The sequence below is a fragment of the Erpetoichthys calabaricus genome, chromosome 2, assembly GCF_900747795.2.
Source record: "Erpetoichthys calabaricus chromosome 2, fErpCal1.3, whole genome shotgun sequence".
In the NCBI taxonomy this organism is placed as follows: Eukaryota; Metazoa; Chordata; class Cladistia; order Polypteriformes; family Polypteridae; genus Erpetoichthys; species Erpetoichthys calabaricus.
In genome coordinates, this window is record NC_041395.2 from 247,489,841 (window position 1) to 247,514,174 (window position 24,334).

General features: G+C 38.8%; 1 protein-coding gene across 1 annotated transcript in view; it reads right to left on the minus strand.

The window, feature by feature from the left end:
• Positions 1 to 24,334, minus strand: part of LOC114644593 (outer dynein arm-docking complex subunit 1-like) — a 150,387-nt gene that overhangs the window by 90,182 nt on the left and 35,871 nt on the right. Inside the window, exons 6-9 of the mRNA XM_051922434.1 lie at positions 22,430 to 22,543; positions 7,419 to 7,486; positions 6,162 to 6,349; positions 1,809 to 2,006 (exon numbers count right to left, since the gene is read on the minus strand). Of these exons, the coding sequence (XP_051778394.1) occupies positions 1,809 to 2,006; positions 6,162 to 6,349; positions 7,419 to 7,486; positions 22,430 to 22,543 (568 nt within the window). The remainder of the gene's footprint in view (positions 1 to 1,808; positions 2,007 to 6,161; positions 6,350 to 7,418; positions 7,487 to 22,429; positions 22,544 to 24,334) is intronic.

Consider the following 24,334-nt stretch of genomic DNA (forward strand, 5'->3'; position numbering starts at 1 on the left):
GATTTGCTTAAAGTACAGAGTAAGTCCAGAGAAATATTGAGGCATAGGCTGCATGCTTCTAGTTAAAAAGGAACACAAATGCATTTTCAGATCTGTGGAAAATACAAGCTTAATTTTTGATTTGTTCTTATTTTAAGCAGAAACCATTATTGCATTAATTTCTGAGCAAAGGACAAAAATGTTTATGATCATTTTCTACTGAAAAATATTGCAAGAGTGAAATTGCTTGAAACATTTGAGCACTTTACTAGAAACAAGTTTGAATTCGTCTTTATTAAGGCTGATTTTATATGCATTCAACTTTTATATATTCAGATTTTATTTTAGTTAAGATACAGTGCCTGTAAGATGTATTCACCCCCTTTGGAAGATATCACATTTTAATATTATACAACATTGAATCATAGTGTATTTAATTTGTTTCTTTTGAGACTGACCAACAGAAAATGGCCAAAGTGTCAAAGTGAAAAAAGACCACTGCAAAGTGGTCTAAATTAATTAAAAATATAAAAAAGAAAATAATTGATCACATAAGTACCCCCCCACCTTCAAGTCAGTATTTAGTAGCTGCACCTTTGGCAGCCACGACAGCCTTAACTCTGTGTGGACAGGTCTCTCTCTAACAGCCTTGCACATCCATATTCTGCCATTTCTCCCCATTCTTCTTTACAATACTGCTCAAGCCCTGTCAGATTTCATGGTGACCATGAGTGACCAGCCTTTTTAATGTCCCACCACAGATTCTCAGTTGGATTGAGATCTGGACACTGACATTAAAATGTCTTTAAGCTATTATTGTGTAGTTTTGGCTTTATGCTTAGGGTCATTGTCTTGCTGTAAAACAGTTCTTCTCCCAAGGTGCTGGTTTGCTACTGACTGCATCAGATTTTCTATGTTACTCGTTTACAGTGATGGCTGGGATCTAATGTGTTCATGGAGAAAAGACATACCCTCTGACAGAATGGAACGCAATGGTGACCAACACAGCAGCAAACATTATCAAAAATGTCTGTAAAAAACCTCACATTGCTTGTGTCACATAATCTACATATCAAGTCACCTAGTTGCATGATCACAATGTGAAAAATGTGTAATTTTAGCTAAAAAATTATTTAATAGTAGTCAATGTAGTCAAACAGGAAGTTCCTTGACATGGAGTCATGGTTTTGAAGAATCTGCCTCTTCCCCCTTATCCATTGTCAAGAGTTCTGTTCTGATAAGGACATTTGGTGCCAGTATTACATAAAAGTATTTTGAATTCTTGAGTGTTTGATGTGTATTGCTTGTTTGTGTAACAGGTCAGGTCATATTGGGCAGCATGCACTGGGATCTGCTTAGGATCCTGGTTGGCAGCCCCCCAGGCAGACATGTGGTGCAGTCCCACTCCCATGAAATGACGTTCTATCTGCCGCAGCCAGGTGTTACGTGGGCATCCCCTTGGCCTGGCCCAGCCACTCGGTTCCTTAACAGTGAGGATCCTGTGAGCTGGGAATCATGCCACATGGCCATAGTGCCGTAACTGACGTCCCTCACAATGCAGGTAATGTGTCTCATTTGTGTAACTAAACACTGTAAATGTGGAATTAAATTTTGCATGCTGTAAAGTTCACACAAAAGTAAAGGATAGCACAAATCATACATAGGGAGGTGCTAGACTTAAAGACTTAAAATAACTGTAATTATCTTTGTAATTTTTTTTGTTCTTCATCTGAATTTTGGAAGCTGCTTACAAAACATTATTGTTGCTAGTAAATTTGTAGTTGGATTTCTATTTTTCAGACTCAATGAAATATTTACAGGTGTCATACCTATATCCCAGAGACGCCTGCGATCATCTTCTGAAGTTCCTTCAACAATATATTTACTATCCAGTCTACTTCGTCTGTGTTTTTTTATGTACATCTTTTTTGCACTTTTTTCAATTATTTCATTTATCCTCTCCACAGCTTCTTCATATTTATTTAGAGTAATCTTATTTTCAATTTTCTGCTCTTGCTTTTTGGACTCTGGAAACACAAAAGCCAGAAAAAGAATTTCATAAACAGAATTATTATTTTTTCCAAAGTTATTCATTCAGAGAGTTAAGAACTTTTTCACTGAGTAACATACATATTGCTGTACTATTGCTATGCTTATTTTACTCACTAAAAGTAACATTTAATGGTTTTAATATTCACAGTTTTTTTAGATTTTTAAAATATTAACAATCCATCAATATTTTTATATACGGTAGATGTATTAGCAACATCACAAAGCACTTTACAGCAGTAACAATGCAATATAAAATTAAACAGTATGATAACAGAACAAATCATGAAGAAAAAAAAGGACAGATACAAAGAATACCTTAGAATTACAGGTGACTGATTTTAATTGAAAGGGGTTGTATAAACCTAAGGGAATGACAGCATAAAATTACAGAAAAAACTGTACACAAAGCGGTGATAGACAAAATGACATTAAGAAATAATAGGAAATACAAACATCAAGTACAGCCATGAAACAGAACAACACAAACTCAATCTGAAAATGAAGATAACAAAGCCAATAACTGTGCTAAATGAATCTGTAATGAGTGATTCATTTTTAAGTCGCTGTATCCACAGACTAGCATTCTGAAAAAGACACCATTCTGAAAGTAGTCAATTCATGTTTAAGGATGCCTAAATATACAATATTTTAATATACTGCATAAATAGTATACACTCACTAAGGAAATTCTTAGGGAAACTAAACTAATACTGGTTAGGGCCTCCTTTTGCCTCAAAACAGCCTGATTTCCCTGTGGCATGGATTCCAAAAGATGTCAGAAACATTCCTTTGAGATTCAGGTCCATGTTGACACGACTGCATCATTAGAAGATGGGTCAGTTGTGGCCATGAAGGGTGTGCATGATCATTACCAATACTGAAATAGGCTATGGCATTTAAGAAATGATTGATTGGTATTAGTGAGCCTAAAGTGTGCCAAGAATAAATTCCCCTCACCATTACACCACAACCAGCCTGGACTGTTGACACAAGGCAGGTTGGGTACATGGATTAATGCTGTTGGCTCCAAATTCTGACCCTACCATCTGTTTGCCTCAGCAGAAATTGAGATTTGTCAGACCAGACTATATTTTTCCAGACTTCATCTGTCCATTTTTGGTTAGCCTGTGCCCTCTGCAGCCTCATCTTTCTGTTCTTGACTGACAGGAATGTAACCGAACTACTTTTCTGCTGTTGTAGCCCACCCACCTGAATGTTTGACATACTGTGCATTCTGAAATGCTTTTCTGCTCACCACAGTTGTACAGTGTGGTTATTTGAGTTAATGTAGACATTCTGTCAGTTCAAATCATCCTTGCCATTCTCCTCTCATCAAACAGGCATTTCCATCCATATAACTGCTGCTCACTTCATTTTTTGTACCATTCTGAGTAAAGAACTGTTGTTTGTGAAAATCCCAGGAGATTAGCAGTTACAGAAATACTGAAACCAGCCCGTCTGGCACCAACAATCATGCCACAGTGGAAATCATTGCAATGACATTTATCCTCATTCTGTGTTTGATGTGAATATTAATGGAAGCTCCTGACCTGTGACTACATGATTTCATGATTGTATTGCGGCCGCATAATTGGCTGATTATATAATTACATGGATAAGTAGGTATAAAGGTGTTCCTAATAATTCCTAAGTGAGTGTATGTAGGGAAAGTAAAACAAGGACCTTAAAATTCACGTCTGTATCAATAGCTGATGAAAATATGCATACAGAAAATAAACTTGTTTTTTTCTCATTAGATACTGCCTGATTTTGTCCTCTTTGCCTCATGAATTTGTGATCTCCAGCATACATGGCTCTCCAAACCGAAAGTAATGAGGTCATAGTCCTCCTCCAGAAATAAGTGGCTGGTCTCCTACATGCAAGGGAAGAGCAGCTGCCCCATGTGGAGGAGTTCAAGTAACTTAGGGCCTGGTTCATAAGCAGGAGTGTAGCCAGGAATTAATTTCAGGGAAGGATGAGAAAGTAAATGAATCATAATTCAATGATTAGTAAGTCGGAGCTGTCAAAATATATATTTCAGTGGAAAATCAAACCCAAAATCCACCACCCAGCTACACCTATGTTCATGATGCAAAGACAGCAGTTTTGTGGAATTTGTACCAGACTGTTGGTGAAAAGTCTTTGGATGAACCTTTATGGTTGACTGCAAGCTGAGTGGTGACTGAAAAAGTCAGATCACACATGTAAATAGTTGCTGCATAAGGGTACAGGGATCATTCTCCTTGATTATGAGAAAAGACGTTGAAATACAAGCAAAGTGCATACAGTAGATATATAATGATTGACTAGCATGTAGAACTCTAATAGTGAAAGTGAAGTATAGCTATACAATTAAAAGGAAAAAATAAAGTGAACATTTAATAAACTATTTCTCAGTCCTAATACCCCTTATTCTATTTATTTTCTGAAGCTGCTTTGTCCATTACAGTGTCACTAGGCACCTGCAAGTGCTTGGGTACAAGGCATGATGGAATATCAGTTCATTGCAGAGCACACTAATGCAGATACCTCTCATTCTGGAATACTATTTTAAAGTCTTTAGTTAAAGAACTACTGTATATAAACCTGCAGGGTCATGGGGTGAGCATACAAACTCTACATTCAGTTTCCAATGACCAGGCTGGTGTTTTAAACCTTCACTTACGCACATACCGGTATTTAATTTTTTTTTCTACTTTATTGAATTTTTGTTTAATCTTTTGATCATTATGAACAGATGTCAGCACATCTGCCTACACTGACAGTATGAGAGATAATACACATAGACACAAACTGAATTCAGAACTAGAAATGCCACACAAAATCAAAAACCAGGGACCAGAGCCAGTGTCAGTTTTATACTTGGTGAGGCCCTAAGTTAAAGCATGGAGGCCACTTTTTAAAAAGTTACGCTAGAAACCAGGCATAAGGCATTATGTCCCCAAAATCATTAGGTGGTAGCCCCCTTGGGTTGTAGCGTGCCCAGGATTCCCTCAGGGCATCATGGGACTTGGAGTTTGCTGACTAAGCCCTGTTGGGTTCCGTGCGTGCCACCAGCTGGTGTTGGAAATGCTTAAGATCCCCTTAAGGAAAGAGTTTCCCACAGAATAAAAAAACTTTTGTGTGTTGCTGGACTTGTGCCTGTGTCTGTCTGTGTCGGGTTTGGGCAGCTGGAGTGCCCCCTTCAGGCCGCAATATTTATGTTCACTCTCTTACAAAGGAGAGATCACAACGGCTGGGAATCAGACCAACATGATTTGGATGAGAGACAACAGTACTAACAAATGTGCCATAGTGCTGTCTGAAATTCTAAAACATATCATTGTTCATTTAAAAAAGCCACACAAGCAATTTCAAACTGAATGTCATATTGCTGTGAGTTGAGGGCTCAGTTAATTGTGGAGATGAAATCTCCTGTCATTATGTCTCCTAAATTACTTTCTTTTAATTTATTAAATCATGAAGAAGATTTAGCTTAAGTATCTCAACCTCAAAACACAAGTGACTGCCTCCTGATTTTATGTAATGCGTACATTGTAAAACTTCTGATTATCATTGCTCCAAACCCCAGAGACCTGTGTTCTATTCTAATTCTGGTTCCCTTCTGAATAAATTTTGCACATTCTACTCTTGTCCAATTAGGTTTTCTCTGGGTGTTTAGTTTTTCCTCCTACATCTTATAAACAAGCATGTTAGATTTATTGTCAACAGTGAAAACTGAAATGGTTTCACACAGTGTGGATGTGATCCTGAAAGTGATCTGAACCTAACTGGTGCTTGTTTGAAGTTGGTTATCTCTTTGTGCTCAACACAACTTTCTGGCACCCCATCTGTAATGCTTATGAAGAGGTAAGTAGCCAGTTGGCCTTGGTTATCCTAGCTTTAATTTTGCTTATTATAAAGGACAGTGAACTGTCCAGACATTTTTTTTTACAAAACATAGTGAATGAATGTTGACTCAACTTTTTTCTCTCCACTGTTGTCAACTGGCTAGATCATTTGTCATCTAAAACTTCTGCTAGCACAATTTTTAATATATTTCTGCCTTTTTTGAATATCTTTTCTTCTCTCTTTCTTTCACTTTCTTAATTTCACTATGCCAATGAACCTCAAATTAGCCTTTAATTCACCTCTTTTTTTCTTTGCAGCCAGAAACTCTGCATCTGGTTCTCTGTGTTTTGTTTTCTCTTGAAGAAACCGTTCAACTCTCCCAGAGTGTTTCAGCTCTCTTTGAATTTCACTTAACTCTGTGGTGTACTGGTCAAGGTCATTCGTCGTTTGCTCGGCAACTCTCACAATTTTAGCTTGAGCCTCTTCTCTGAATAAAAATAAGTAAAAAAAGTGAGAAATATTTTTCTTATGACAACAAATTAAAGTAAAAAGAATAGATTTTAAAAAATACAAGAAGCCATTAAAATACGATACAATGAATTCAGAAAGTATTAAGACCCTCTCACTTTTTTCATATTTTACTATGCTGTTGCCTTTTGCTAAAATCATTTAAATTCATTTTTTCCCACATCAGGCAATAATTAATGAAAGCAAAAGCAAAAACAGGATTTTAGAATTTTGTGCAAATGTATTCAAAATAAAAAGCTGAAATATCACATTGACACAAGTATTCAAACCAATTTGCACCTCTGGCAGCAATTACAGCCTGGAATCCAACTGGGTAAGAGTCGACTAACTTCTCATACCTGGATTTAGGGATTTTCTGTCATTCTTCTCTGCAAATCCACTCAAGCTCTGTCATTTCGGATGAAGACTGTTGATGGTCATTTATTTTGAGGTCTTTGATTGGGCTCTGACTGGGCAAATCAAGTGTCACAACAATATGACATTCAGATTGAATCTATCTTCAGAGTACAGATCTTGCTGATTAGAATGGAAAAGAACAGAATGAGGTAGTTTGGTCATCTAGGATGAATGGCTTTTTGGTGCCTGTCAGAGAAGGAATACTAGATATGTTTCACTAGGAGGAGATCTGGTAATGATCCAAGAAAAGCTGAAGCAATATTATTTCTCAGGTGGTCTGGGAGCACCTGGGAACTGTCCTGGAGATTCTGAAATGTGCTGTTGGTAACAGGAATGTCTTTGTGAGCCTGTTACCACTGTGGTCCTATATTGCAGAATCATTGGAAGAGAGAAGAAGTGGAAGAAGTAGGAAGAGCAAAAAGTTGCCCTGACCCCACATACAGTACAGTAAGTGGCTTTTCCCCTCAGCTCTAATAGCTACAATGTACTGTATTTATGTTCAAGGAAAGGAAGTTGTAATATTTACATTTCCTACAGGACAAAAAAAAAAATGCATCCGCTAAAGTATCAGCCACAACCTAATGAATTATTTAATATAAATACTATATTTACTCTATACACAAATTAAATACCTTATATGATGGGCTTCATTTGCCTCCTGAGTAACTTTCACACATTCCTTCCGAATTTTTTCAAGCTCCTATAGTTGAAATATATAAAATAAGTAAAAACAGTTATTGAATATATAATTGGAGCCAAGATTTTCTAAAAATATATTATTTCATTTCAACAGCAGTAAGAAGTACAGTAATATTTCAATTAACAAATTTGTTCTAAACTCAGCATAAAATGTGCTATGGCACATGTGCAAATTCAAGTGCCAGTCTGCTAGATTGCTGTAGCAGTGGATGTCTGTTGTTGACATTGTGTGTGCTGTAGAACACAAAGCTATCATACATGTCTGTTGAGTTATTTTGCATATACCATGGTTATTTAAATACAAAACTTAGTACAAAATACTTAGAAACGAATGCAGACAGTAAAGAAGGTAGAAGTAGGAGAAAAGACATGCCATGTAGCTGAATTACTGGAATAAGCACCAGAAGGAAAGCACTGATCCGGGGATGTGGATAGAGAGCACTTACTTAGAAGCACTTCAGAGATGATTCTCTACAAGGTCAAGCTGGTGGCATCAATGTCTAGGCAGTGAAAAAGGCAGATGAAGCCTCATGGAAGTGCCCAATGTTGCTGTTGAAAATCAATGCCAAGGAGGGAGGCAGCAAAACAGCATGAGCCCTGCAACAGCTGCCTAACATACCAAGCCCACCATCATTACAATAAATATACATATTGTGATGTTTTAGGGGCACCACTGATCCCCCAAACCCTCCAACACAAGTCCTAGGTTCAAATAATTTATTTTAACAAATACCTTCACAGGTAGTTTGCAAACACGGCACAGGCACAATTCCTCCGATTCTTTCTTTCTTCCATTTCTCCAGGTGAGTATTGTCCAGCTCCTCTCCTGATTCCAACTCACCTGGATGAGATTGAGTGGCTTCTTTTATGCCAGATCCAGGAGAACTTCCAGTGTTACCACACTACAGGTTTTAGGCACTTTCAGGTCAGGTGGAAGTTCCTTAGAGCGGGGATAGTCTGTCCCTGCAGCTCTCCCTGGCAGAATCCATGGAACACAGCAGGGCTGTGGGATTGCAATTCCCAGGCTATCCTACAGGTATCTATGTAAGCACTGTAACCCAGGAAATCTGCCATCTATTTTATCAGGGAAGCAAATAGTCCATGCGATTGGCCTCCCCCTATCCTTCTGTTAAACTGGCCTCCATTAAACGTTGAACCATTCCAGCCAGTGGCCTACAGGGTGCACATCAGATCCACAAACATGACACAGACAGGCACAGAGACAAGTTCTGTCACAACACGGGCTTTTAATTAGGTGTGGGTAAACGCTTCCCAAACTGTTTCCCACCTTCACAACCCAGTACAATCACAGCACTTTCTTTCACTTCTTCTCTCTGGCTTTGTTTCTGTCTCCTTCCACTCCATTCCTCTTCCAGCTTGCTTCATTCCTCTTCCTCCCGACTCTGGCTCCTGGAGCAGTGGCAGCAGGCTTCTTTTATCCTGTACTTCTGGTGGTCCGTTAGTGTGGTCCAGAAGTACTTCCAAGTGAGGCAGAAGCCTGAGAAAGTAGGGCTCTGCAATCCATCCAGCACCCCCTGGTAGCACCAACAGAATCCAACAGGGCTTACTGAATTCCAACTCTAATGAAGCACTGTGGAAATCTAAGGCACCACTGCAACCTGGGGAGCCAGCCATCTAGCACTCCAGGAAAGATAATGCCCTTTGAAAGTCCTCTTCCCTTAGTTCCTTCCATAGCACAAGCTTCCCACAATATATACTGTACATATGTATTCCTCTAATGTTAAATCTACATTTGAACAAAGTTTCTTATAATACACAGACAATCCCAGAACATATCTATCTCACTAACTGAAGTATTACTGTAGAATTTAATTTCTAAAACTCTGAAATGTCTTGGTTTCTTAATAATATGGGGAATGTGAACTCAATCTCAAATAAGATTGACGAACTGGCTGCGCTGGTGAAAAATGTCAGGACCTACAGCGAATGCAGTTTGTTGTGTTTTTGCGAAACTTGGCTAAATAACACCATCCCAGATGCCAACGTGGAACTACCCGGGTTTAGCACAGTTAGAGCGGACAGAGATGCAAGTACCTGTGAGAAGCACAAAGGAGGAGGACTCGCTCTCTATGTTAATACACGGTGGTGTAACTCTGGACATGTTAATGTCAAAATCTCCACTTGCTGCAGGGATATCGAACTGTTGGCCGTAAGTTTACGTCCCTATTACTTGCCCAGAGAGTTTGGACATGTAATTGTTGTCATCGTGTACATCCCTCCTCGGGCAGACGTGGAGTCAGCGAGTGACATCATCCATTCTGCTGTTGCTAAGTTACAAACGCAGCACCCTGAGGCGCTTGTGCTAATAGCTGGAGACTTTAACCACGTGACGCTGGACAAAACATTACCTGCATTCTCCCAGTATGTGGACTGTAACACCCGGGGAAATAAGACTATTGATTTACTGTATGCAAACGTTAAAGACGCATACAGCGCCACCCCGCTGCCTGCGCTTGGGAAAGCAGATCATAACCTGGTTCTGCTTCAGCCTCACTATAAACCAAAAGTGAGAGTCCTACCTGTAACCACATAATCATTCAGGAAGTGGACCCCGGAGGCTGAGAATACTCTGAGAGAATGTTTTGGAACTACAGACTGGGATATCCTGCAGGGATCTCATAGTGAGAACATTGAGGAAGTTGTTGACTGCACTACTGACTACATCAACTTCTGTATGGACATTGTAGTTCCAGTAAGAACTGTACGCTGCTATGCTAACAACAAGCCATGGATTACAAGTGACATCAAGGGCCTTTTGAACCAGAAGAAAAGGGCTTTTAAAGACGGTGATCAGCATGAGCTCAAGCGAGTGCAGAAGGAACTCCGAGTCCAGCTCAGGGCGGCGAAGGAGCAGTACAGAAGAAAGCTGGAGCAGAAGTTGCAGAATAACAGCATGAAGGAGGTGTGGGATGGGATGAAGATCATCACTGGCTGCAGCTCGAAGCGGGGCACCACCATCGAGAGAGACAGGAAGAGAGCAAACCAAATGAACAACTTCTTTAACAGGTTTGACCACCCTAACTCACTCTCACTCTCACCTCGGAGTATTGCGCCCTCCACACATCCTTCTGCTGATACCAGCATAGCAGAGACATCCCCACCCATAATTACAACAGCGCAAGTGAACAGAGAGCTGAGGAGACTTCGTGCCAGCAAAGCAGCGGGTCCAGATGGAGTATCGCCACGACTGCTGAAGGTCTGTGCATTGGAGCTGGGGGGTCCTCTACAGCGCATCTTCAACCTGAGCCTGGAACAGGGGAGAGTCCCAAGGCTTTGGAAAACATCTTGTATCACCCCAGTCCAAAAGGTATCACGTCCTAGTGAGCTGAATGACTTTCGGCCTGTTGCTCTGACATCACATGTGATGAAGACCATGGAGAGGCTGCTGCTTCACCACCTTAGGCCACAGGTTCAACACGCCCTTGACCCTCTGCAGTTTGCATATCAGGAGAAGGTGGGAGCGGAGGATGCCATCATCTATATGCTACACCGATCCTTCTCTCACTTGGACAGAGGCAGTGGTGCTGTAAGAATTATGTTTCTAGACTTCTCTAGTGTCTTCAACACAATCCAACCTCTGCTCCTTAGGGACAAGCTGACAGAAATGGGATTAGATTCATACCTAGTGGCATGGATCGTGGACTATCTTAAAGAAAGACCTCAGTATGTGCGTCTTGGGAACTGCACGTCTGACATTGTGGTCAGCAACACAGGAGCGCCACAAGGGACTGTACTTTCTCCGGTCCTGTTCAGCCTATATACATCAGACTTCCAATACAACTCGGAGTCCTGCCTTGTGCAAACGTTTGCTGATGACACTGCTATCGTGGGCTGCATCAGGAATGGGCTGGAGGAGGAGTATAGGGACCTAATCAATGACTTTGTTAAATGGTGCGATTCAAACCACCTACACCTGAACACCAGCAAAACCAAGGAGCTGGTGGTGGATTTTAGAAGGCCCAGACCCCTCATAGACCCAGTGATCATCAAAGGTGACTGTGTGCAGATGGTGCAGACCTATAAATATCTGGGAGTGCAGCTGGATGATAAATTAGACTGGACTGCCAATACTGATGCTCTGTGCAAGAAAGGACAGAGCCGGTTATACTACCTTAGAAGGCTGGCGTCCTTCAACATCTGCAATAAGATGCTGCAGATGTTCTTTCAGACAGTTGTGGCGAGCGCCCTCTTCTACGCAGTGGTGTGCTGGGGAGGCAGCATTAAGAAGAAAGACGCCTCACGCCTGGACAACCTGGTGAGGAAGGCAAACTCTATTGTTGGCATGGAGCTGGACAGTTTAACATCTGTGGCAGAGCGAAGGGCGCTCAGCAGGCTCCTATCAATTATGGAGAATCCACTGCATCCACTAAATAGTATCATCTCCAGACAGAGGAGCAGCTTCAGCGACAGACTGCTATCAATGTCCTGCTCCACTGACAGACTGAGGAGATCGTTCCTCCCCCAAACTATGCGACTCTTTAATTCCACCCGGGGGGGTAAACGTTAACATTTAACATTATACAAAGTTATTGTCTGTTTTTCATCTGCATTATTATCATTCTTTAATTTAATATTATTTATTGTATCAGTATGCTGCTGCTGAAGAATGTGAATTTCCCATTGGGATTAATAAAGTATCTATCTATCTATCTATCTATCTATCTATCTATCTATCTATCTATCTATCTATCTATCTATCTAATAATTATTAAAATTCAAAACAACTAAGAAAATATCTACAGTAATACTTAATCCTGGCTCAGTCAATCTTTATTTTGTGCAGTGTCTTTCATAGTCAGCAGCATTTAGAAATCCTTTATATAATTCACAGTGCAGCATAATAGATGTAAGAGCCATTTGCTATTTATTTAAGTTATATAAATGTTTTCCTAAATATTAGTGCATAATCTATGGGAGGTTCCTATAACTCCCATAAGTTGAATTGAATTGGTATTTTCTAACTATTTCTAGCCTCTCTGACTAAACATTATTCTCAGTTAGTGATCAGCCTTGCCATGTGTAAGACGTAGAGGGTACATGGTTATAAAGCGTGACTTGCGTGTTTTGTGTACCAAGTAACATGAAAGACAAAGTGTTTAATTGAATGTGCTGCACCGTACGTTTAAAGTGTACAGAAGAAGAAGTAAAAAATCTTTAAGTATAGAAACAACTTAAGTTTTACAAGAAAAGCTAAGTTTAGAGCAGATAAAATTTTTTCTAATTTTTTGCCTTTTATTCTACATGTGTAATAACCTTTTTTCTTTATTCCTGTGTGGATTGTATGCTTTCAATTTTCACTAAATATTTTAAAACAAACTTTTGGACTGAGAGATTTCTTTTGGCACGCATTTACCCGTGCTAGAACTCGCCTTACACTCCTGCGGCTACAATAGACAACAACTGTTTTTAGATTGTGTAGATGATTCATTTCATAATAATTAACCTTTTCATCTCTTTACTATAATTGCCTTGGTTAATCGATGATTCAAATCTGAAAATCATTGAACAAACTTGTTTAGCAAAATTTAGCCCATGGTTACTGCTGTATTATTTTATAACCTAAAGTTGAGATACTTCAAAATTTTATTCTGAAATAAAAGCATAAAAAGTAAAGTTCTGGTGCAATTTAAATTGTATCAGAGCAAACAATGGTGGATATGTAGAAACTGGTTTGAACTGGTGTATCAGGGTGTCAACTAAATATGACTATGAAGCAGTGCAACAAACCATCCACCTCATAGCCTCCTTTGAAAGCCTTACAAGACCTTATCATGGAGACAAGGATGATTTTTATCAAATAGTTGAGAGACTTGGATGTCAAACTTTAGTGGATTAACTGAGGTGCAATAATAAGTTCAACTATAAACACTGCATTATTGACTATTATGTTCACTGTATTGTAAGCATGCACCTCATTTCCATCCATCCATTTTCCAACCCGCTGAATCCGAACACAGGGTCACGGGGGTCTGCTGGAGCCAATCCCAGCCAACACAGGGCACAAGGCAGGAACCAATCCTGGGCAGGGTGCCAACCCACTGCAGGACACACACAAACACACCCACACACCAAGCACACACTAGGGCCAATGTAGAATCGCCAATCCACCTAACCTGCATGTCTTTGGACTGTGGGAGGAAACCGGAGCGCCCGGAGGAAACCCACACAGACACGGGGAGAACATGCAAACTCCACGCAGGGAGGACCTGGGAAGCGAACCCAGGTCTCCCAACTGTGAGGCAGCAGCGCTACCCACTGCGCCACCGTGCCGCCCGCACCTCATTTCTTATATTGAAATTCCATAGCTTAAATAAATAAACCTATGCATAATTGACTGTCTCTCTCCAAAGACTTGCAGATTAAACTGATTATGTGTGTTCACTCTGATGGATTGGGGTTCCAATTGTGACTGACTCATAACTTGTACCTGAAGCTGCTAGGATAAGCTGTAGTTACAAAATCACGTTGAAGCAGAAAAAAACAATGAATACACACTCACATTTCAGGGCAAAAACAGAAAATTATATCCACCTTTTTTTTAACATCTTTCACTTTTTAAATCTACTCTACCCAAACTGTACCACTGTATAACATTCTGAAACCACTTAATACAATTCAGGGTCATAGAGATTCATAGCCTATGCTAGCAACACTGGTCCCAAGGTGGGAAACATCCCTGGACAGGGCACTTGCCCAGTTCAGAACCCATTCACACACATCATCACTTACATTTGCTCAGTTTGGAGTGTTCAGTTTATTTAATCGGTTAATGCTGTGTTTCTGGGCTTGCAGGAGGAAAACCAGAGTTCCCAGGAGAAAACCCCATATAGATATCTAGCAAACGTACCGATCCCACCCAGATAACGGCCAAGTACTGGAGTTGAAGACAGGATGCTACATCCATGAGGCAGCAGTACTAACAACTGTGCAATCTTTGATAAGGATGTGAAAAAATATTTTTTGTACTGTAGGAGACACAAGGCAAATCATTTCCAACCTGAAAAAAATCACATCATCAAATAGACAAAGACCATCACGTTTAGTAAATAATTTCATTCCAGAATTAGCCACTCAAGACTAATTAGACATGAATCATTGACCCAATGTCTTTTTTATTCTCTAAAGATGATCATTAGTTAGGACCTTTGACCTGATCTTTCATCATGAAAGTCATGAAGGGATTTTGTGCTCAAGAAACAATGGCTTTTGGTTTTTTGCCAATGGCTGCAAATGGATGCAATAGTTCGACCCACTACCATTGCATATTTGCAAATGTCAAAAGAATGATGAAACTGCTAAAAGTCACGTCTCTTCACTTCAAACAAATTTGGTTCACAAAGGTCTCGGTTGAAAATTTTCAGTCAATACCAGTTGCCCGCAATATAATGGATCTTGGGACTAATACTGTGTTAATTACTCCGGTGAGTAAGCAGGGCCTGTGATGCTCGCAGACTTTTAAGCCACTTTCTTTTTGCCCTTTATTAAGATATTTGCTAAGTAGTTCAGCAAGCATTCTTTAGAAAGAACTGCCCTTTTTATGTGATGCCACTTTGTACTTATAGCTTCCTTTTACTCTACAAGGATTAAAACAAAGAATGATCCCAAGTGCATTCACACAGTCACCTTTTACTGATTAGGTTCAGTAAGATAAATAAATATATCAGAGCACTTAAAGATTAACAGAAATATTTCCTTGATTAGGAAGGGCATTAGTGGACTTTCAAAGCAGAAAATTTAAATCAATATTGTTACTTCTGAGTGCTCCATTACTACTGATGAAGATGAGAAAAATATCAAATATTTAACCTGACAAAGTTATTAAAACTTCTTGTTTAAGTAGATGAACTTAAATGTTCTGTCAGAAAAGAAGGCAATTTAAAGCTTAGCAATCATATTGTCTTAAGCAAGCATATCATATACCTATACTCTTTATGATCTTTATCAACTGTAATTGTCATTATAGTGTTAAACGTGCTGGAAAAAAATTCTATAAACTTTTTTTTATGTGTTCCTTCTTTGCTTTGGTCATTTACAGGAAATCGCATTGAAAAATTGCAGTATATAATATTATGTTAAGAAACCCATCCTCTAAACCTGCTTATCCTGGGCATTTTTGTGGGATATCTGTGGCCTGTCACAGTAAGCATCAGGTGTAAGGCAGAACAGGGTGCCAGTCTAGCTATGGGCAGACACACACACACACACCAGGGCCAAGCTGACGTCACCAACCCACCAAACCTGTGTGTCTTTGGACTGTGGGTTGCAACTGGAGGACACCTGCACAAACATGTGAATAAAAACTGTTTTGTGAATAAAATATAAAGAAGCCCTGCTGAGGTATGGCTCTGAAATGTATGTGACTGAAAAAAGAATGATCGTGAATTAGAAAAGTATAATCAATGGCAGAGGCCTCATTAGAATTTCTGTAGGGTAAGAAGACAAGGGAAGGAGTTTGGACACTGGACACGTACTACAAGAAGCACAAACAGTGGGAATATTTTGAAAGGGAAAAGGGAGGTGGAGACCACACTGACTAACAAAGCAAAAAGAGCAGAGTTTGTAAAATATTTACACCAAGTCAGTAAATACAGATTTCACATAGGCCTTTTGTTGCCTCAATAAAGGAATATAACCTCATGCTTTATCATTGGTTAACATCTGATCAGTGTAAAATATTCATTACTTATAATTACATCTCTTGCTACTTTCCTGGTTACTTTTTTTTGTTAGTTGATGCTTATCTGGCTGCTTGTGCGTCTTCAGCTGGTGTTTTACAGCAATGAGCAATGCGAATGTCCTATGCAGGCTCCAATGATGAATGTCATACATTTTCAGGGCATCACCTAACAGATCAATTCCAATGAACTGAGCTTTTTGAGAAAGTTCATTTCCCTCTCAAGGACTTTCTTTATTCAAGCATGACGCAGATTGCATTGATCCTGTCCCAGCTACGCACACAGTTATTTGCATAGACAATGAGGATATTTTATTTTGAGAATGCAACACAAAACTTTTTGAAAGTAACTGAAAGAAAACGGTGATGGTAGCTTGCCAATCATGGAACAGTTTAAGGTGTTTTATATTTTGGCTGTCTTAATGTGGGTGGCTGCACAGTATTACAGTATAATTATGTTTATCCCTACATTCATTCACTTTTCTCTTTAGCTTATTTTATCTGGAAATAATCAGAGCCTATCCTAGCAGTTTAATGACACAGGGCGGAATCAAGCTCTAGATGTGGCATCAAACAATTATCAGGCACATTGGCAGACATGCTGTAAATGATACATTGCAATATCTTTTGAACATCATCATGATGTCAATATGTCATTGTTGCTAAAGCTTGCAAACATTATTCTATTTTTTTGTGCATGTTTTCAGGTCAGTTAGACATTTTCTTTGTTGAGAAGCAGATCAAAGCTTGCTTATACGTTATGGCCTCTTGTCCTGATGTGGAGAAGGCCAACCAATAGCTCTAGGTTTTTGATACTATAGTCATTTTGTTCAGGGAAGAATCACCACTGGCCAGAATAATTGTGTGGAATAATGTCCTGGGATTTACATACAGTGCCTATTAAAGTATTCAACTCCTTGGAAGTATTTACAATTAATTATTATGCAGTAATGTAATTTGCCTTTATTGGCACTGATCAACAGAAAATGAGAATTTAAAAACCAAGGTGAAAACAGATCTCTGTAAAGTGGTCTAAAGAACTTACACATGTAAAACACAAAATAAATGATTGTATAAGAACAGTATATAACACACTCACAGTAAATCAACACTTGTGCATCCATTTGGTTTTAGAAGTCACATAATTAGTTCAGTGAAGATCACCTGTCTGTAGTCAAGGGGTTTCCATTGATTGTATTCTAAATGCATCTTATCTGGGAAGGCAAACTTGTCATGAGTCAGTACTGCGGCCTAACCTACATAACGAAGACAAAGGAACACTCCAAACAACTCTGTGAAATGGTAATTGAAAAGCATAGGTCAGAGGATGGAGACAAGCAAATATCCAAGATTCTCTTGGAGTCCAGTTAAATTGATAATTAAGAAATGTAAAAAATAAATAAATAACTGTAAATGTGCCAAGAACAGGCTGTACAGAAAAAACTGAGTGATCATGCAAGAAAATGACTAGTGAAAGAGGCCACCAAGAGACATATGATAACTCTGATGGAGGTAAAAACCATAGTGGCTCAAACAGAAGACACTGTGGAGACAATAAATCCTGTTCTGGTGTTTTGGCATTTACTGCTTTATGTGAGTGTGGCAAAGAAAAAAGACACACCAGGCAATTCAGCTAGAGTTTGCCAGAAGACACATGAGAGACTCTGAAGTCACTTGGAAGAAGGTGCTATGGTCTGATGAGACCAAAAATAAGCTTTGTGGCCATCAGAGTGAATGCAATGCCACAGCATATAATCAAAAACATATCATTTTCACTGTGAAGCCTGGTAGTCACCGCGTCATGCTGTGGAGATGTTTCTCTGCAGAAAGCCCTGTAAGACTTGTGAGAGGGTAAGATGAATGCAAAAATACACAGTGACATACTAGAAGAAAACCTGAAGCAGTCTGCAAGAAACCTGGACCTTGGGGAAAAAAGATTTGTTTTCCATCAAGGCAACAACCCCAAGCGTAAAGTCACAATTACATAGGAACTGCTTAAAAACAACAACATTAATGTCCTGGAATGGCAAAATCATAGTTTAGGTCTCAGTACAACTCAGAATTTGAGAATCTGTAGCTAGACTTGAAAAGGGCTGTTCACTCACAATTCCAATGCAACTTCACGTATTTTGAGCAGTTTGGCAAAGAAGAATGAAAATGACAGCGTCCAGATGTTCAAAGCTGATAGAGAGGGAACTGTGCACACAGGCTCAAGGCTACCATAGCTGTCAAAGGAGCATCTACTAAATACCGACTTCAAGGGGGATGAATACTTATGTGATCAATTATTTTGTGTTTTATATATGTAATTAAGTTAGGTCTGTTTTCAGTTTGTGCCCTGCGGAGCCAGGTCTGGAAATTTTTAAATAACTGATGCCTACATTTTCTTTATTATTTTGCCCAAACAAACAAGATGAACTTAAATACAGGACACTTGTATGTTAATTTAATATCAAAGCATCTTCTTCACTAGGACATCAAGGCATTTTCTTTTAATTTAAAATATTTGTGTAAACAAATTAGAAGACAAGGATGATACCTAGGGATGTATTGATTATAACCTGCAAACAGACAGACACTGTGGGACTAGAAATTGCCAAATTGGTTTACAGCTTGGGAAAGGGAGGGAAACTGACATACTTAAACAGATGAAAGAGCGTTAGTGGGAACATCCATCATATTGGCAGCCAGCTAATCAAATGTGTATAACATTACATGTTCTGGAATCCCACGTGGAAATGTAAAATGAATATACCTTTTCTGAGGAACCAAAGAGAAGAAACATCAGAAGAAGAAACAACGACAAAAAGGTGACATCAGAAGAGGAGACCAAGATACGTATGACCAGTTTCATCTGATCATCAGTTAAAGCATTTCATGAACAATATGTATTGCTAAATCAAAAAGCCACTTAGGATATTCATCTTCAACATCTCTAATTCTTCATAAGCTTTTTCTAAAGACTAAATATATTTGGACTTTGCTATCTACATCTATATCTTTTATACTTTTCTCTACTGTTATTATTGTTTTTTAATAAATAACAAGTTGCTTGAAAATTTTCTATACTTTGTTTTTATATCTAGAGTGATTAAAGTAATAAGGTAAATATTTAGAGCGCCTGGAGCAGTAAGGAAGTGCCATATGATCCAAACTGCAAGGTTTTGTCATGCTGAGGATGAGAGCTCTATCCAACAGTGAACAGTATATAAAGTAAGACATCATTGGTTGATAAATGGCCTATAGCTAAGTATGTTGAGCTTTTGTATATCTGATGTGGAGGACAGCCAGGGTCCATGCCCGGCCAGGATGTCCCTTCTACTTGTATTCTGGGGGAGCAGCCATGGACTCCTCAATACCTCCCCGGGACGCTTAGTGGCAGCTTCCCTGGTTAAGATAGATAGATAGATAGATAGATAGATAGATAGATAGATAGATAGATAGATAGATAGATAGATAGATAGATAGATAGATAGATAGATAGATAGATAGATAGATAGATAGATACTTTATTAATCCCAATGGGAAATTCACATTCTTCAGCAGCAGCATACTGATACAATAAATAAGATTAAATTAAAGAAAGATAATAATGCAGGTGAAAAACAGACAATAACTTTGTATAATAATGTTAAATGTTAACGTTTACCTCCCCGGGTGGAATTAAAGAGTCGCATAGTTTAATGGTTAATGATGATGCCTCAGTTTCCCACAAGGTTTCATGGGAGATGGAGTTCTTCCCAACCCTGTGGGGACCTGGGATGGCCGCCAGGGGGCAAGGCGGAGATAGTTAAGCCCAGCTGGTCTAATCATTGGGCCCACACAGGAGTGCAATTGGGAACAATTGTCTTTTTCTCCACACATCAGCAACCTCTCCAGGTCTGCAGATATCTTCTTTACAACATCAGGAGAATCCGCCCCTTTCTCACTACAGAGGCTACTCAGCTTCTCGTCCAGACCTTGGTCATCTCTAAGCTGGACTACTGCAACTCTCTGATGTCTGGTCTTTCACTAAAGGCAACACGACCACTTCAATTGATCCAGAATGCAGCTGCAAGACTCATTTTTAATATTCCCAAATTCTCACACACTACACCTCTGCTGCAGAACCTGCACTGGCTCCCTGTGGCTGCCCGCATCAGGTTCAAAACCCTAACGCTTTGCCTTTAAGGCCAAAACTGGAACTGCACCACCTTACATATCAGCACTGGTTAAGCAGCGTGTCACTTCTCGCTCTCTCAGAACATGAAGCACTGCTCGTCTCAAAACACCCTTACTTAAAAGAAGAGGACGACATGCATCAAGACTCTTTGCAGTGTTGGCTCCTCAGTGGTGGAACGAACTTCCTCTTGCTGTACGAACAGCGGAGACCCTCACTGTCTTCAAACGTCGTCTGAAGACACACTTCTTTAAACAGCACTTGGGGGACTAAAGTCCCCATACTTTTTTTTCTACCCTTTTCTCAAAAAAAAAAAAAAATTTTATACTAACAACTTACTATTTTCTTCTAGCATGGTTTTGTGTACAACTTGGTCAGCGGTAACTTGTTTAATGACAGTAGATTTAATCCTAGCCTTAAAGACTGAAGAACAGTCGTAGACTACTAAGCACTGTTGTAAGTCGCTCTGGATAAGAGCGTCTGCTAAATGTTGTAAATGTAAATGTAAATGTAAACAGGTGAGCAAGCACCAGGAGCACTCCCGGGAGGGCAATGAAAGAAGCCAGCAACCACCACTCAGGGCCAGAATCGGGAGGAAGAGGACGAGGTGCCTGAGAGGAGTGGTGGTGCCAACGGAAGGATTGCTGTAATTATAAATAGGTACTTTGGGACTATGTTTTACCTGTGGGGTTCACAGGGAAGACGTGCCCCACAGGTGAAGAAAAAGATTTATTTGTGTTGATTGTGTTAAGTGCTTGTGGGACTGTGTTGGGTCTGTGGGACACGGGGAAGACGTGCCCCACGGCTGAAGAGAAAATTAAAAGATTTGTGTACAATTTATAAGTGCCTCAGTGTGAATCTGTGCCGGGTCGGATGATTATATAGCGCCTTATTCACACTGAATATATTCAAAAGTAATATTTAGGTCTGAGATGTATCTAAGACATTGTGCATTGTTTGTGTGAATGATAAGTAAGTTTCTTGAAGTACTAGGGAAAGACGGGCTGTACATGGGTCATTTATACAGCACTTGTGTGGATTAAAGTGGTAGAGAGTAATAGGCTGTCTATACGTTATTCATACGGTACTTTTGTGGTTAGGGTCTGTGTGTATGTGCATATCTGCGTGTGTGTGTGTGTGTGTGCGTGTTAATCTTAAATAGCCAGAGTAGATCTTATAACAAACTTGAGTAATTCGAGGGAAATACCACAATAATGCAGTTTGACATTAAAGAGTATTATTCTGTTGATCAGTGTCAAAAAGCCAAATTAAATCCACTGGGGTTTATTGTATAACAAGAAAATATAAAAACTTTCAAGGGGTGAATATTTTTTATAGATACTATTTGTGACTAGGGTCAAAATGTTGCATGAAAAATGCCTAAAAGTGTGAGGACTAGAATAAATGAGCTAAATTATGTAGAGTGAAGTGTGTTAATGCTGTAAAGAACAGAGCTTACTCTAACAGTCAAAACTGATGTGTCTTTTTGTCTTGATCTTGATTCTTAGACTGTGGATTTAGCTCATGAGATCAATCACTGCACAGGCAAATTGAAATTCAATTCAAACAAACATTTGTAATAGTTAATAGCATTTATAAACAGCACTTCTGCAATTCATTCTTTCCTTTATGTATAGAAAGCAACAATATTTCAAAGGTTTTGAAAAAAATGTATGGAGCTCAATTAATCCAATTGAGCTCAATCTATTGGGTAGTTGCAGGGTACACTTATGCACACAGCCACACTGGTACAATTTACAATTACCAGTTAACCTAGAATGCATATGTTTGGGATGTGGGAAGGAACACTAAAGGACCAGAAGAAAAAGTCATGTAAGCACAAAGAAAATCCCACATAAAGAATGAAAACTAACCAAAGATTGAAACAAAGATGCTGAACCTGTTAGGCTGCACCATAAACTATCCACTACCCAGAAATATACAAATGTTTTTCTTTTTTTGAATAATGCAAATTATGTCTGTCATGCTATTATATACATGATATTTTACACTTTGTAAATAAGAAAGGATGGAAGTTGTAACATGTAATCAAGTACAGTTTATGATCATGTGTAATTCAACAGTCTTACCTTTTGAATCTTTTTGTAGAGTTGCTGAAACTTTTCTTTCTCCCCTCTGAGTGTCTCAATTTCTTCTCGAAGTTTGGAATTGGTGGATATGAATGTGTTATATTTTCCTGATGCCTGGGTGGACATAAAATATAATTGAAAAAGAAAGCTCAGATACAGTAACAATTTGCTTATTTGTTCAGTCTTATTTTATGTCTGTTTATTCTTTGTTAAGGATTTTTAAGTAAATATATTATAATAGTCAAAATATAATTCATTCTGATGTTTTATCATAGTGCAAGTGTAGAAGACATTAATTTACTTTGTTTTACATAATATTACAATTCCATTTAAGTAATGTAAGTAAATTTTGGAAATTATCTTTCCTATATATACTTTAAGAATAGGTAGGTCATGGGTGTGCAGTGGTCACCACTGCTGCCTCAGGAATCCAGCATCAGGAGTTTGAATCCCATAATCTGTCTTTGTCCATGAGGATTGTGTTCACTTTAGGACAGCCTCCAACTCCCTCCAACAAAATTCTATACTTTCTTTGGCAAAAATCCACCCTTCTCTGCTCTGCTAGTGAGGAAGAGCTAGCAGTTTATAATGGAGAAGACTAGGTTGAACAAATGTACACCGACTCCCAAGAGACAGTAGAGGATGCATGAGTCAAAAAGCAAGCTGAGGTCAGTGCCAGAGATTGAAAAACACTAACACCAAAACGAAAACTAAAATCAAAGATTTGAAGTCAGGGATAAAATCAAAAAGTTGGAAATCATGTACAAAAAAAAAAACAGAACTTTTTAAGGATTGCAAAAATAGGTTTTCTAACTGCAAACTTGGGAAACCTGGAATTGCCTTGGATAACCTTCTTATAGTCACTTGGATGATGTGCACAGTTTAGGGGAATTTTGGGAGATTTTTGTAGAAATGACTGATGCAGAACTCCCAGAATGTCAGCACTTATGGCAAATCAAAATGGCATTGTAGAAAGATGCAACTTTTGAAAATATGAGTACAACATCAAACTTAAGAGCAGAAATGAGTCTCAAAACCACTAAAAACACATATAGACCGTTGCTCGAACGATAATAAAAAACTGTTAAACATAAACATAAAAACATAACACCCTCCTAACTCTGCCAAAACAGTGTTTCATTCCATGAAATGACCTTCGACAAAATGCCATCCTCCTTCTTGCCTATGCCCTTCGCCAAAATCTCTCTCTCCTCCCTCTTTAACTCAGACAGGAGGACAGATGTATTTTTGGCAAAGGTAGGAGGGATGATGGAGTTTTGCCAGAGGAAATTTTGAATTTTGTCGGAGGGAGGAGGAAGTCCTAAAATGGACAACGCACTAGAGGAGTCTGCACATTCTCTCAATGACCCTAAAGGGATTTGAGAATATTATGTTACTTAAATGTAAGTAAATGCCTTTAATAACATTTTTAGAAATTAATCATATGTAAATATCAGAACACATTTTTGATGAACCAGACAGAATAGCCTATAAAAAAGGATAATAATTTTATATAATAAAAATATTCTCCCCACTCTCATTGTTAAATCTATGTTACTAATTTTATCGTAGGCCCAGAAAGAAACACAAAATCCATATTTTATCGAATGACATCATGGCTTTTTTTAGAATGCTTTTTAAAAATGCTACCTTTAAACTTATTTTAATTGAATAATGATTTATTAAACAATTTTGAACAAATTGCTGTTTTGATTCACTTAGCCAAAAGTTTTAAAACTCAAAATTAATAAAATTAAAATTTTATTAAAGTGCTATTTTATGGTACGTGCTTTGAGCAGGCATGTGGCGTGAAATACAGTATATAAGATAACAACTCTCTCCATCCATCCATCCAACCCACTATATCCTAACTACAGGGTCACGGGGGTCTACCGGAGCCAATCC